Source organism: Marmota flaviventris, chromosome 17 (assembly GCF_047511675.1).
Source record: "Marmota flaviventris isolate mMarFla1 chromosome 17, mMarFla1.hap1, whole genome shotgun sequence".
NCBI classification, from domain to species: Eukaryota; Metazoa; Chordata; class Mammalia; order Rodentia; family Sciuridae; genus Marmota; species Marmota flaviventris.
The window spans coordinates 43,511,417-43,526,343 of NC_092514.1; the positions used below are offsets into that span (position 1 = coordinate 43,511,417).

The window sequence follows — 14,927 nt, forward strand, 5'->3', positions numbered from 1 at the left end:
TTGGGGGGGTAACCTGGGATTGAACTCAGGGGGCACTTGGCTACTGAATCATATTCCTAGCCCTAATTTGTATTTTATTTAGAGACAGGGTCTCACTAAGTGCTTAGAGCCTCACTTTTGCATTCCTCCTGCCTCAGACTCCCAAGCTGCTGGGATTACAGGTGTGAACCACCATGCCTGGCCTTACACAGAATTTTGTACATGGAAATTAACTTCAAGTAATAGAACAACAATTAATGGTATGACATGAGAATCATTATTCCAAAATCCAGAAGGAATAAAATTGTCTGAACTAATTTAAATAAACTTTATTGGCTTAAGTGGTTTTTTTTTTCACTTTTTAAGTTCTTGACTCAAAAGAAAACTCAAAACAAAATTCAAATCAATCTTTAAGTAATGATTTGAGGATAAAAATGCTAAAAAAAAAAAAAAGGTAATACAGATCTTAGAACTTTTTTTTTTTTAAGAGAGAGAGAGAGAGAGAGAGAGAGAGAGAAGAGAGAGAGAATTTTAATGTTTATTTTTTAGTTTTCGGCGGATACAACATCTTGTGGTTTGTATGTGGTGCTGAGGATCGAACCCGGGCCACACACATGCCAGGCGATCGCGCTACCGCTTGAGCCACATCCCCAGCCCAGATCTTAGAACTTTTAACTTCTGAAATAAAAGCACCAATAAATCTCGGGCTGGGGATGTGGCTCAAGTGGTAGAGCGCTCACCTGGCACACGTGAGGCACTAGTTTCTATCCTCAGCACCACAGAAAAATAAAATATTGTGTCCACCTAAAACTCAAAAATAAATGATTTAAAAAAAAGAGAGAGATAAAATCTCTTTCATTTTTTGCTCATTAAAAAAGTTATTCTTACCAGATAAAGCAGAAAGGTATGCAGTCCTGTTCCAAGTCCCACAGAAGACAAAATTCCCAAGCCTATCCAGTAGGCATACAAAAGAAATTGCTTCTCTATACGTTGCACATACTGAAAAACAAAAAGAATGGAGAAAAATCTGAATTATTTTTTAAAATTTATTTTTAATTTGTTCTAATTAGTCATCCATGACAGCAGAATTCATTTCGATTCATTGTACACAAATGGAGCACAACTTTTCATTTCTCTGGTTGTACACGATATAGGAAAAATCTGAATTCTTGATACAGAAATATGGTATGTATACACTACCACCACAATAAGGCAAACCAACTAAATAAAGTTTCAATTAGGAAGAAAATATTAAGACAAAACTCTTCAGAGGCCTAATTTCTTTAGTATGAATATCTAAGATAATAAAAATTTTATCTATCTGGAAGGAATAAAGCTCTTGTTTCTTTTTCCTTTGAGAAGACAAAGGAAAAAGCAAATTACTAATAAGATAATAAGAATTTTAAAGCTATTGAAAACTTACAAAACTTTAAAAAAGCATAATACACAATGGTAAAGGGAGGCAATTATATAATATTTGTGAATAGAATACATTCTTGATTATCCAAGTAAAAATGTGGCTAATATAAATTTTCTATATTTAAGATCAAGATGCTTTGCCTTTTCCCCTTCTTTTTGAGGTACTGGGGATGGAATCCAGGACCTTGCACACACTAGTCAAGCACTCTCATCACTGAACTACATTTCTAGTTCTTTTTCATTTTATATTTAAGACAGGGCCTCACTAAGCTGTTCAGGCTGACCTTGAATTCGGGATCCTTTTGCTTCAGCCTCCCTACTCACTGGGATTACAGGTGTGTGCTATCAAAGCCCAAGATGCTTTGCAAACAAGAACAAAATAAAGTGCAATGGGAGACATATTTGTTGAAAGAATTCCAAACTTGTTTCTAGAGAAATCTACCCATTTTTGGAAAGTAAAATTTAGCAAGTTAGTTTACTGCAAAGATTAAATATTATTTAAAGAAATACATTTAAAACTATAAGAACTCCCTGAGAAGTAAACAGCTTTAAAGTATGAAATGATTCCATTTTAGACCATTTCCTATTTGAACAATGTTTTACTATTTTAATAAAATTTATTATTTTAATAACAAAATGTCCTGTTTTCTCATCAGTAATGTACCTGCAGACCAGAGGCTGAGGAACCTGTCTTTCTAAACAAATAAAACCTAACTTTCTTTTTTTGTTACCAGAGATTGAACCCAATGGCACTTAACCACTGAGCCACATCCTTAGCCCTTTCCTTTTCTTTTTTTTTTGAGACAGAGTCTAAATTGCCTGGGACCTTGCTAAATTGCTGAGGCTGGCTTTGAACTTGCAATCCTCCTGCCTCAGCCTCCTGAGCTGCTGGGATTACAGGTATAAAATCTAACTTTCAACTTAGGAAAAGGCCTGTTTGGACAGACTGTAAAAGTTTTATACAAAATTTTTAAAAAAATATTTATTTATTAGTTGTAGTTAGACACAATATCTTTATTTTATTTATTTTTATGTGGTGCAGAGGATCGAACCCAGGGCCTTAAACATACTAGGTGAGTGCTCCACTGCTGAGCCACAAACCCAATCCATATAAAAAACTTTCATACTTTGGCAGAGATAAAAGGTTTCATATTGCTTTTACTGAACAGAGTCAGGAAAGATACATTTAAATCTTTGAAGGGAATATGGAATCAGAGATACCAAATAGAATACTGACAGCCATGAAACAATATAAGAATATTTTTAATTTATGGTCTTAAGACATTAAGATATCAGTTATGGCCCAGTGCAATGATGCACACCTATAATCCCAACAGCTCATGGGGCTGAAGCAGGAGGATTACGAGTTCCAGGCCAGCCTCAGCAAAAGCGAGGTGCTAAGCAACTCAGTAAGACCCTGTCTCTAAATAAAATACAAAACAGGGCTGGGGATGTGGCTCAGTGGCTTCTGAATTCAATCCCTGATACCAATCCCCCTCAAAGATATGTTATCAGATAAAATTAAAAATATATAACTGAGCCTAAATTTTGAGGGTACAAAATCTATGAAACCCACATTAGTCCCATTTTGAAATTTTCTGAAATTAGACAATGTGTAAACTAAAAATAATTGCTAAATCTCCTACCTGTTGATGTGCTCCTTCAATGTAATATGTAGCTATAAGTACAGCAAGCAGCAGTAAAAAAGACACCACAATGCTTTGACGATGCCATAATCTTAAAAACAAATTAAAAAAAAAAAAAAAAAAAAACCCTCAGTCATCTTACTTTCAGATGCAACATTCCTAAAACAATTCGTTGAAGTAGGGTGCAGAAAGGAGTCAAGGGAAGACACGTGGGCATGGAACTCAATTTCTTATCATAAACCCCACCATATCCTTTCCTTTACCTAAAGCCTGATCTTGTTTATACCCCCAACTTCTAATTTAGAGAAGCATAATAGAGCTATGAGGATAACAGAGCTATGAGGACCTGGTTTAGAGATGATTAGCGTTGCACTTTTAGCAAGACATTTAACCAATACAATTTTATTTTTATTTTAAAATCAAAATTATATACTTATTTTAATTTCTTCATGGAGTTGATGTTAGGATTAAATGAGATGAAAAATGTTATAGTGTTTTATCAACTCTAAGCACCATAAAAATGTAAGATAATAATAGTACAGCTAACTTGGAAGGGCAAGCAAGAAAATGATAAGATGTGTAAAGGTTGAACTTGCTCTCTATGATACTCAAAGCAGTGTTTACAGGTACTAACTTAAAGATAGAACATATATTCATGGCAGAGTCCTTATTCTTTGGCTCAAATTATCAGTAAAAGTGCCACAAACGCTGAACCTTGCCCTGATTCAGAATCAGTATATCTAATACACACAGGCCTGTTTTCTCTTGAAGGTAAAACCAAAATATTTTCAGTGTTCTCCCTTGCAAGACTCAACATGAGACAGTGGGCAACTATAGTAATCCATTGAGCAAATGGATTTCATCACCTAATTTTTCTTCAAACTAAATTCCCTATTTTTCTTCAAACTATAGAAGGGAGAACTAAATATGTTCTTACGATAAATTCTAAATTTAACTTAATATATTTTGATGGAGCAGATGGCAGGGAGTAGGAGATGGTTGAGGATTTCTAAAATTAGAAAATAACATTTATATAAAAAGTAGCAGAAGACTCTTTACTTTGAGGTCCATTCCTTCAAGATTATAAGGATTTCCAGAAAAAAATACTGCAAGGTAACGAGTGGCTGTCTCCACAGGACAATATTCTGTCTTTCTTCCCGATCCCTCCTCTTCTTTTCATTTATTGAAGAGGGGTCTGCAAAACAACAGCAGCAATTAAAACAGAAATTCTAACATTTATACTTACTTATTTGAATCACTTAAAAAAATTCATCCAGCTCTCCATCCTACATCTGAAAGACTGCACATAAAATCTCAAAAGTAGAGCTGAGGATGTAGCTCAGTGGAGCCTTAGCACATGTGAATTTATATGAGGGCCTGGGTTCATCCCTACACACCAACAACAAAAACCAAACCCCACAAAATCTCAACAGTCGAAACAATGTAATTTACATGTGGATCATACAAATTTAAACAGTTTAGGTGAAACCATCTCTTCTCTAGAGGAGGCAACCTCTGGAACACAATTAATATTAATATAGGTAGCCCACTAAGAGTTTGTCTGAAAGCTGTTAAGGAAAGCTAAGGACCATGGTAGATTCCCATGATTTAAAGCTCAATGGCATTTCATTTGTCTGTATATCTATCTGCCTATTGCTTCTTTTTCAATTAATGGCAATTTTGCAGGAAATTCTTTTTTTTTTTTCTTGGTTGCTCAAAACATTACAATGATCTTGACATATCATATATCATACATTTGATTCAAATGGGGTATGAATTCTTATTTTTCTCACGTGTACAGATTGCAGGATCACATTGGTTATAAATTCTTTTAAGTCATCTAGAAGAGGAATGGTACAAAGTATGAGTGCTTGGAAAGATATTGGATTAAAATATTTTTCCCATATCCCAGGTAACCATTGACAAGTCCTAGAATCTTGAGAAATGGCAACTATAGATCAACAATATCTAGGAGCTCAGAAAGGAGATGAAGTATAATAGTTGCCTTTTTTCTTCTTTTTGGTGGTGGGGTTTGAACCCAATGCACATCAAGCATGTGTTCTACCAGTGAACTACAACTCTAGACCCATAGCTGCCACTTTTTAATCAGTTATCTAGAAAAAAAAAACTGAAGTGAGAAAAGTGTTTGCCCTTTGCAAACTCCACTACCTGACAGTATCTGTGATTAAGTAGTAAAAGTTTTTTTCCTCTTTAATATTGGGGATTTAATCCTTGGCCTTGTGCATGACAGGCAAACACGCTACTACTAAGCTACATCCCCAGACCTTGACAGATATAGGAACCTTTAGTAGAGGGTGTCCTAAATAAATCATACTGAAAATTTCAGGCATTGAATTTGGACTAGAACTAAACATTTTAGGAAGTGTCACATTTTGGCTAAGTGCTTCTGTGTTAATACCCACACCCCCCACCCCACCCCAGGGGCAACTCTACCACTGAGATACATCTCTAGCCTTTTAAAATTTTTTATTTTGAGACAGGGTCTCGCTAAGTTGCCTGGGCTGGCCTCAAACTTGTGGTCCTCCAGCCTCAGCTTCCTAAATTTCTGGGATTACAGGTATGGTCTTTCACACCTGGCCAGCTTCTGTTCCAATCTAAACAACATCTCTGCAATTATTTACTGTCAGAATACAAGTTTCTGCTCTTGTGCATACTAGAGTAAGTCTAAATTAGTTCACTTTCTATGAAGACATTGTATAAACTTAGCATTATATTATAATTCAAAGTACTTTAAATTCAAAATTTGAAGGCAAAATACTTGGTTACAAATCAGGCTCTGCCATCTGTCATTTATACAACCTTGGGCAAGTTAGTTAACAATTCTGTGCCTCAGTTTTCTCTTCTGGAAAATAGGGAATAACAATTACTTCTCAGGTTCATTTTAAGAATTGAGTTAATACATATAAAGTTCTGAGAAGAGTTAGACACTAAGTATTCAATTAACAGGTTTGGCATTATTATAATCATCTATACTATACCTGTGAAATTCCCATTATGTTGTTCCTTGTTCATTGCTACACGTCTCTGGTCACAATTTTTTCCATTCTCTGCCATTTCATAGATCAGTAACTCTTGAGGAGCTAATAAAAATAAAATAAAATCCAGCAATATGATATATTCTTTTGCTTTGCACCCAAGACAGAATAAAACTGAATACAGGAATAACAAGGCAGTAATAACCCATTTGCTATTTACCCTTTTCAACCAAGGTTTATAAAATTTTAAACAATTTGTATAGAAATCCTAAATAAGCTATAATAAAAGGTTGTAGTTTTCAGTCTTTTCCAAATACTTATTCCAGTGATTTCCCAGATTAAAATTTGGAGGTGAAGGCTGGGGTTGTGGCTCAGTGGCAGAGTGCTTGCCTCATACACGTGAGGCACTGGGTTAAATCCTCAGCACCACATAAAAATAAGTAAAGATACTGTGTCCATGTATAATTAAAAAATATTTTTTAAAAATTGGAGGTGATTTTTCACCAAATAAGGATATCAAGTATTAGTACCTTCAAATATTGATAAATTATATGTCTACATCCTTCTAATTCTTAATGTCATATACTATTTGAAATTTACCTTTTCATAATTTTTACTTTCTTGCATTTAATCTTTCACAGTACTTTTATCATTACTTCAATAAAATGTATTATATCACCAAATCACAAATTTTAACACATAGATCCAAGACTACAGATAGCTGTATATAGGAAACAATTTTATTGAATTATCTTGGACTTGTTATGGGCACAGAAGATTAAAAAAATTATGTTTATGATTGTAAAATGTACTCTAGTTCTATTATACTTCATATCATAGGTGTGTTTTTACTTTAAATCACTGCAATACAACATGTAAATTATTCTATGCAAAACACCAAATTGCCTGTGACTATATCATTCATTCTTCAGGTGTAATAAAACAAATCTTTCCATTCAAAGAGCACCTCATTTCAATAAAGGTTATGATGCTAAGTCCTTAGCACAATCTTAAAACTTGTTCAGATTTTTATTAAGGGCAATAATTATCAAAATTTAACCTTTTGTGCTTCAAAGGACATCATCACAAAAATGTAAAGACAATGCACAGAATGGGAGACAATATTTGCAAAGCATATATTTTATAAGCTTCTATCCAAAATATATAATGAAAAGGCTGAGGACAGTGGAAGAGTTCTAGCCTTGCAAACCCAAGACCCTGGTTCAATCCCCCACACTACAAAAACCAAACAAATAACAGAAAATATAAAATGAACTCATATAATTCAATAACATAAAAAAATCCAATCTGAAAATAGAGGATATGAATATATATTTCACCCCCAAAATAAGCCAATGGTTAATAAGTGTATTAAAAAATATCTAATACTTTTATCTACAAGGAAATGCAAATTAAAACACAATGAGATACATCCTGATATCTATTAGAATTGCTATTAGAATTAAGAAAGGGAGGGCTGGGGTTGTAGCTCAGTGGAAGAGTGCTTGCCCAGCATGTGTGAGGCATTGGGTTCAATTTTCAGCACCACATATAAATAAATAAAATAAAGGTCCATCAACAACTAAAAAATATTAAAAAAAAAAAATAAAGAAAGGGAGATAACAAGAAATGTTGGTGATGATGTGGAGAAATCTGAACCTCTCTGAACCTCATACACTATGGGAGGAAATGTAAAACGGTAAGTTGCTTTGGGAAACACTCTAGCAGTTCCTCAAAAGGTAAAAAAATAATTACTATATGACTCAGCGATTCCATTTGCAGGTAAAATAAACACTTATATCTACGAACTGTTCATGAATGTTCACAGCAGCATTGTTCTGAATAGTCAAAAGGTGGATAATACCAAATAATTATCAGTTGATTAATGGACATAAAAATGTGGTACAGGGGCTGGGGATGTGGCTCAAGCATTTAGCGTGCTCGCCTGGCATGCGCGCAGCGCTGGGTTTGATCCTCAGCACCACATACAAACAAAGATGTTGTGTCCGCCGAAAACTAAAAAATAAATATTAAAAAAAAATTCTCTCTCTTTAAAAAAAAAAAAAAATGTGGTACACTTGGGGCCGGGGTTGTGGCTCAGTGGTACGGCGCTTGCCTAGCATGCGTGAGGCACTGGGTTGGATCCCCAGAACCACGTAAAAATAAAAAATAAAGGTATTATGCCCATCTACAACTAAAAAATTTTTTAAAAATTGTGGTACACCAAAACAATAAAACATTATCCAGCTGTCAAAAGAAATCAAGTACTAATATATGATACAGCAATAATGAACTTTGGGAATACTATGCTAAGTAAACAAAGTCAGTAACAAAACACAACACTATGATTTCCATTTACATGAAATGTCCAGAATAGGCATGAACACAACAAAAAGATTACATGGAGAGAGATGTGAAGTGGCTGCTAATGAGTTGTGAGTTTCTGGGGTTGTAAAAATGTCCTAAAATTGAGTGTGGTAAATATGTTATCAACCACTAAATTGTGCAGTTTAATCAATTAATTAAATTCTTTTGTCATTTTGGGGACTGAATCCAGGGCCTCATGCATGCTAGGATATTCTCATGACCATTGAGTCATACTCATGCCCTAAAATGTACAGTTTAAATAAGTGATTGTATGGTGTGTGAATTTTTTCAATGATACTATATAAGAAAAAAAAAGTCATAAACAGGAACTACTGAAATCTTCAGATATATTCATAGGAAAAGAATGGTATACTTTTGTATGAAACTTGCATTATCTCTATATTTAAATTTTTTTTTTTTTTTGTAGTTGTAGATGGACAGAATGCCTTTATTCTGTTTATTTTTATGTGGTGCTAAGGATCAAACCCAGTGCCTCACACTTGCGTGGCAAGCGCTCTACAATGAGCTCCAGCTCCAGCAGCTCATTATCTCTATGTTTAATAGTAGCTCCAAGCTTAAAAGGATTCTCATGAACAACTAGCTCAAAAATTCCTATTATACAAGCTGATTGAGCAACAGTTCTGAATTCAAGGGCAGATTTATGAGTTTGAAGGATGTTATTATTAAGAAAGAAACTCAAGAAATCACTTAATAAGATACTTGAGTAGCTTTGTTTGCTCATCTACTAATTTAGCAATTTCTCCTCCCAGTATTAGGGGGTCAAACCCAGGACCTCCTATATGCTAGGCAAGTGCCATACCACAGAGCTCCATCCCAACACCTTAAATTCAGCAATAATAACTAAAGAGCTAGGTATCATGCTAGATTTAGCTGACTAAATATGATATAGAAATGGGTTTGTTAGCTGCTACTATGTTATTCCTTGACTAAACATTTAATTATAAATACTTCTAAAAATTTATGCCTCATACGGGAAAATAAGTGAAAGACTAAAAAATGAACAAAGAACATACACTCATCACTGCAATAGAGGGTCTCCTCTTTTAGATGCAATCAATTTATGAATACCTTTATTTTGCTGCCTTTATTTCTCTATATACAAATAAATATAAAAAATATACTTGATCTTAGCCAAAATGCTGAAAAGTGATTATACACCAAGAAATAAAGCATAGGTTTCAACTAACCTGAAGTAAATAATTACAGGATTTTAAAAGTTTGAACAATTTGGATAAAATAGCGTGTACCAATGTACTATAGTATGTTTGTGTGTATACACATGTGTAACTATAAATGCCAATACATCAAAAGGGTAAAAAATATATAAAACAATAATCCTGGTAACTACCTAAACCAGAAAAACAACTTCTGCTACTATACCCATGATGCCATTGCTGTTCAATCTACTAGAGTCTATAATAGGCACTGAAGTGAGCTTATAAATGAGCAAGATGAAGAACCTGTCCTCAAAAGACACAGAGTCTGGTCAGAAAGACAACCAACCCCTGTAGATAATATCTTTTGGAGATGAACAGACAACATTCACCTACATCACAATAAGTAAAACGTAATTAATTTGGGGCGAAAAGATAAAAATGGCACAAAAGGGTTTGCGGTATGAAAAAATATCCTAAAACCTTACCATCCCACAAAACACTCTGATACTGACCTCATTTCTTCCTATTTACTCTTTCCCATAGTGTCATCTTTAAGAGATAAAAGTTTTATCCAAAACAACTTGGGTCCATTTGAGGTCACATTTGTAACAATGGTATTGCACAATTATTTGAAAGTTTTGTTCTCAAGATATTTTAACAGGCATTTTTATTTGAGGAAATAATATGTTCTTGCACAAGATACTAAAAAAGAACAGCTAACTGACATTTCCTTTTCTAAAATTCTTTCAGAAAACATAAAATAACAGTCTGGAATATTGTAAGAAATAATCTACGGAACTAAGTTATTTTCCTTTAATCAGTCTACTTCTTCACAATGAAATAAACTCACAATTTTAAAAAACTTTTGCAATTCCCAAAAGAAAGAACTAGAACATGAAGTCAAACAAGCAAAAGAAAAAACTGCTGGGGTAGTGAACAATTAAGTGTACGGAGGCATTAAAATATTTTTTTCATTTTTGACCACTGAGGATGGTTAGAACCAAATGAGCCAAACAAACAAAAATAAAAGAACCACTAGGGTTCTAAACAGTTAAGCTAATAAAAGCACACCCTGCCTTCTTTTGCATTTTAACCATTTCCAAAAGGATTTTACTTTATTTCTTGTTTTTAATTCCTTTGAAAACGTAATTCCATTGCCTCCTCTTCCTGGATCACACATATAGGAAAACTCTGCAAAATTGCAGTGCTCCTGGAACCACCTGTATTCTCCACCTTCTTTGGTACTGGAAAATGAACCCAGGGGTGCTGTCACTGAACTATAGCCCTAGCCATTTTTATTTTTATTTATTTTGAGACAGGGTCTCACTAAGTTGCCAAAGCTGGCCCCAAACTTAAGATCCTCCTGCCTCAGCCTCCCTAGTAGCTGGGATTACAGGTATGCACCACCATGCTGGCACCACCTATATTCACAAGTAGATCTGTCTGAGTAGTCAAACACGGCTGGAGAAAAAAAAAATCATACAACTATACAATCAATTTAAATTTCACTTATTCATTCTATAGTGCCTTTTAAGTGCCACTTACTATTTGAGATGTCACATTTCAATTTTGAATTGATAGTTTTCTCACAACTACTGTACTCCTTGTTCTCTATCTGCAAACATTTTACCTCATTTTCTCCTTTCTTACTCTCAGTTGCCAACGGCTTTTTTTTTTTTTTTAAACACAAAAGCAGAAGGAGAATTCTCTAATACTTTTACTACTAAACCTACTCAAATATTTATATCTTCACCCATGTTAGCACTCTTTCTCTCTTTACAGCTATGGCAGCGTCCTCTATGTCTCAAAGGTCATTGTGGCAATATACATTCTGTATATCATCCCCTCTCATGTTTTCAGGGACTTAGCTCCTCAGTTCTCTTTATAAATAGTTCTCTCTGTATCATTGATCTTTCCTCCTTTATTCTCACCAGAGGATAAGCATTATCTAATACTTCCCATTTCTCAGTCCTTCATGGTACAGTTCTCAAGAGTTGCCTATACACAGTCTCCACTTCCTCATCACCAAATCTCTACCCAATCCACTGCAATATGACTTTTTAAAAAAAATTATATCTCTATTTTATTTATTTATTTTTATGTGGTCCTGAGGATTGAACCCAGGACCTAGCTCGCCTGCTAGGCAACCACTCTACCACTGAACCTCAACCCCAGCCCCATGTGACTTCTATTTCAACAAAACAACTAATGACTTCCACAATGCCAAATATAAAAGACACATCTTACTGAGCCTCTTAATTTTATTGAAATGCTTTCCTTGAAATATTCTCCTGTTTATCTTTGTATTTCTCTGGCTTTGATAGCTCTTCTTGCTCTACTTCCTGGAATTCCTCAAAGCTTGGTGCAGATTCCTTACTGTGCTGTTTACGCTCTGTTATAATTATGTCATTATTCTCTCAGTCTTAAATACTCTATATTGGGAATTGAATTCCCCCATTCAACTGATGAATACACAGAGAAAATTTGGTATATTCAAAAAGTGAAATATTATTTAGCCATAAAGAGAAATTGAGTACTAACACATGCTACAGCAATGATGAATTTTGAAAACAGTACACTATATGAACAAATTCAGTTACAAAATATAACAAGTTATGATTCCCACTTATATGAAATGTCCAGAATAGGCATAAACAAAAATAGAAAGTAAATTTGCTAGAGAGGAAATGGGGAGAAATAAAATTCTCTTCTTTCAAAAGCAAGATGACGTTCCACATGACAGGGCTTTATTAAGGACAGTGCTTTTTGATTATTTTGTAAAAATAATCAGAATCATAGGAGGGATCTTAAGGAATACTCAAATCTATCTTATCTTTATAATTCATAGATAAACTCCCAGAGGTAAAGTGACTTTGATAATGTCACAAGATAAATTAGTGATAAATCTAGAGGCAGGGTCCAGATACCAAGTGGTCTTAATTATAGTGAAAACTATTGCTGACACTGGGCACAATATTCTCCCCCAAAACTAAATTTAAGATTATTTTTAGGCTGGGTGTGGTGGGGCACGCCTGTAATCCCAGCTACTAAGGAGGCTGAGGCAGGAGGATCACAAGTTCAAAGCCAGCCTCAGGAACTTAGTGAGGACCTAAGCAACTTAGCGAGACCCTGTCTCAAAATAAAAAAATAAAAAAGACTGGGGATATGGCTCAGTGGTAGAAGACCACTTGGTTCAATTTCCAATACAAATAATAATAATAATAATAATAATAATAATAATAATTTTTCTGAGAATTTTGAAATGGACAAGATCAATCTACAGAATGCTTCTCTTTGCAATATTAGTAAGCTGGTATGTGGTTTATGAATCTGATTAGAAAAATTCTATATCCTACAGTTTGTTCAATAAACCTAAATTATAGGTTTACTAATTCAAATTTCTAAACTATAAAACTAAGGATTAGACTCTGAAATTGACATACCAAGTTCCACATGTCCTGAGAGGATTTAATGGCATGGCCAGCCCATTTTTATTCAGGAAATACTATATACTTTGCTGCCTATTTTCAAATTGCAAAAGTGGTTACTTAATCTAACATTGACACACTATTAATCTCATTATCATCTTAAACATTACAAAATGACCCATTTTATAGGGAAACGGGACAACTTGATACCTCAAAGCTGTTAATACATCCTAATTGATTTGAGGCCATATCAGGGCAAGTCACATTTTAACTATGTATCTCACTTGTATTCCACACTCAGGACCAAATGCATCCACCTTATTCTAATTCAATTTGCCTTCACAGCTCAAAGTAGTTTAATTTTTTAATAGCTAAAAAAATTCACTAGGCACAGTGGTGCATGCCTGTAATCTCAGTGGCTGAGGAGGTTGAGGCAGGAGGGTCACAAGTTCAAAGCCAGCCTCAGCAACTCAGCAAGGCCCTAATCAACTTAGTGAGACCCTGTTTCAAAGTAAAAAAATAACAAGGGCCAGGGATGTGGCACAGTCATTAAGTACCTCTCAGTTCAATCCCCAGTATCAAAAAAAAAAAAAAAAAAAATCCTACCACCACCACCACTTAGTAGTCATGTCTCCTTGGGTAAGTAATTCAAGTTTTTACATTTCAGCATATTTGCATATTATTTCCTTGACAATTTTCATGTCATCCTTAAGTATTTTTGTTTTACTTTGAGACTGTCAGTAATTTGGCTTCTCAACTTCAAGAGAAATAACATATAAGTGCCTCACATAGTGCCTGGCAGGCATTTAGTGTTCCTTTTTTCATGCCTAGTTTATGACTGTCACAAATGCCCCAAAATAATCATACAAATACTACTCTGAGTGTTCACTGATATGCACTTGCTTTCTTTTTTTTCCCTTTTTTTTTTGTGGTGCTGGGGATTGAACCCAGGGCCTTATTTACGTGAGGCAAGAACTCTACCAGCTGAGTTATATCCCCAGCCCTAGACGCTTGCTCTCTGAACTTCTATAATATACAAGAGTCTTCATAACTGGTTCCCACAACCTATGCAGCCACAAAATCAGAAAAATCTTAGTTTGTTATATTGGATAATAAAAATGAATTATTTTTCATTCATCTAAACATTTTGAAATGTATCAAAAGGACAATCTGTTAATTATTACTATGGGGTAAAAGGGGTTCTACTCTACATAGTTAGGGTAAGTTAAAAGCATCATTTTTAAGAAGAGCTGCTTTTCACAATTCAATGACATAATAGCATTGATTTTGGGAGTTTTTCATGAAAGGTCAGATTCCTAGATCTGGGAGAAAATCTAGTATTCCTAGTCTGTTTAAAAGAATGAAATATACTCAAACAGGAATTTAACATATAATTTTTAAAACTTTTTTTTTAGTTGTAGATGGACACAATTTTTTATTTTCTTTATTTATGTTTATGTGGTGCTGAGGATCGAAACGAGTGCCTCTCATATGCTAGGCAAGCGCTCTACCACTGAGCCACAACCCCAGCCCGTAACATTTATTCTCAATTTTCAATGGAGCCTACTTTGCTGTGAGAGTACATGTATGGTTTGTAAGAACAGGCTGTTAAAATAAACTGTACATTATTTGTAGATGGGAAAACAAATAGTGCAGAAGTATAACACAAATATCAAATAATTTTCATCGAGAACACAGATCTAGTCACAAGAAATACTTTTTCAAAAGGCTGTACCTAGCAGATTTTAAAAGGAGCTGAAGCATTTAAAATAAAAGATTAATATTAAAATATGTGGTATTTTTATTTGTTTCTGGCAGAAATGCTTAGAAAGCACTGCTAAAATCATCTCACAAAGGTTCTTTGTAGGCTGTACATTCAGTGCTAAGACTATAATACTCCATTCATTTTAAACA

The 14,927-nt window shown here is 34.3% G+C and overlaps 1 protein-coding gene across 1 annotated transcript in view; it reads right to left on the reverse strand.

The window, feature by feature from the left end:
• Positions 1 to 14,927, reverse strand: part of Vmp1 (vacuole membrane protein 1) — a 115,878-nt gene that overhangs the window by 88,441 nt on the left and 12,510 nt on the right. The window contains exons 2-5 of the mRNA XM_027950230.3: positions 6,044 to 6,145; positions 4,104 to 4,239; positions 3,045 to 3,135; positions 868 to 978 (exon numbers count right to left, since the gene is read on the reverse strand). Coding sequence (XP_027806031.1) covers positions 868 to 978; positions 3,045 to 3,135; positions 4,104 to 4,239; positions 6,044 to 6,119 — 414 coding nt within the window. The 5' untranslated portion in view covers positions 6,120 to 6,145. The remainder of the gene's footprint in view (positions 1 to 867; positions 979 to 3,044; positions 3,136 to 4,103; positions 4,240 to 6,043; positions 6,146 to 14,927) is intronic.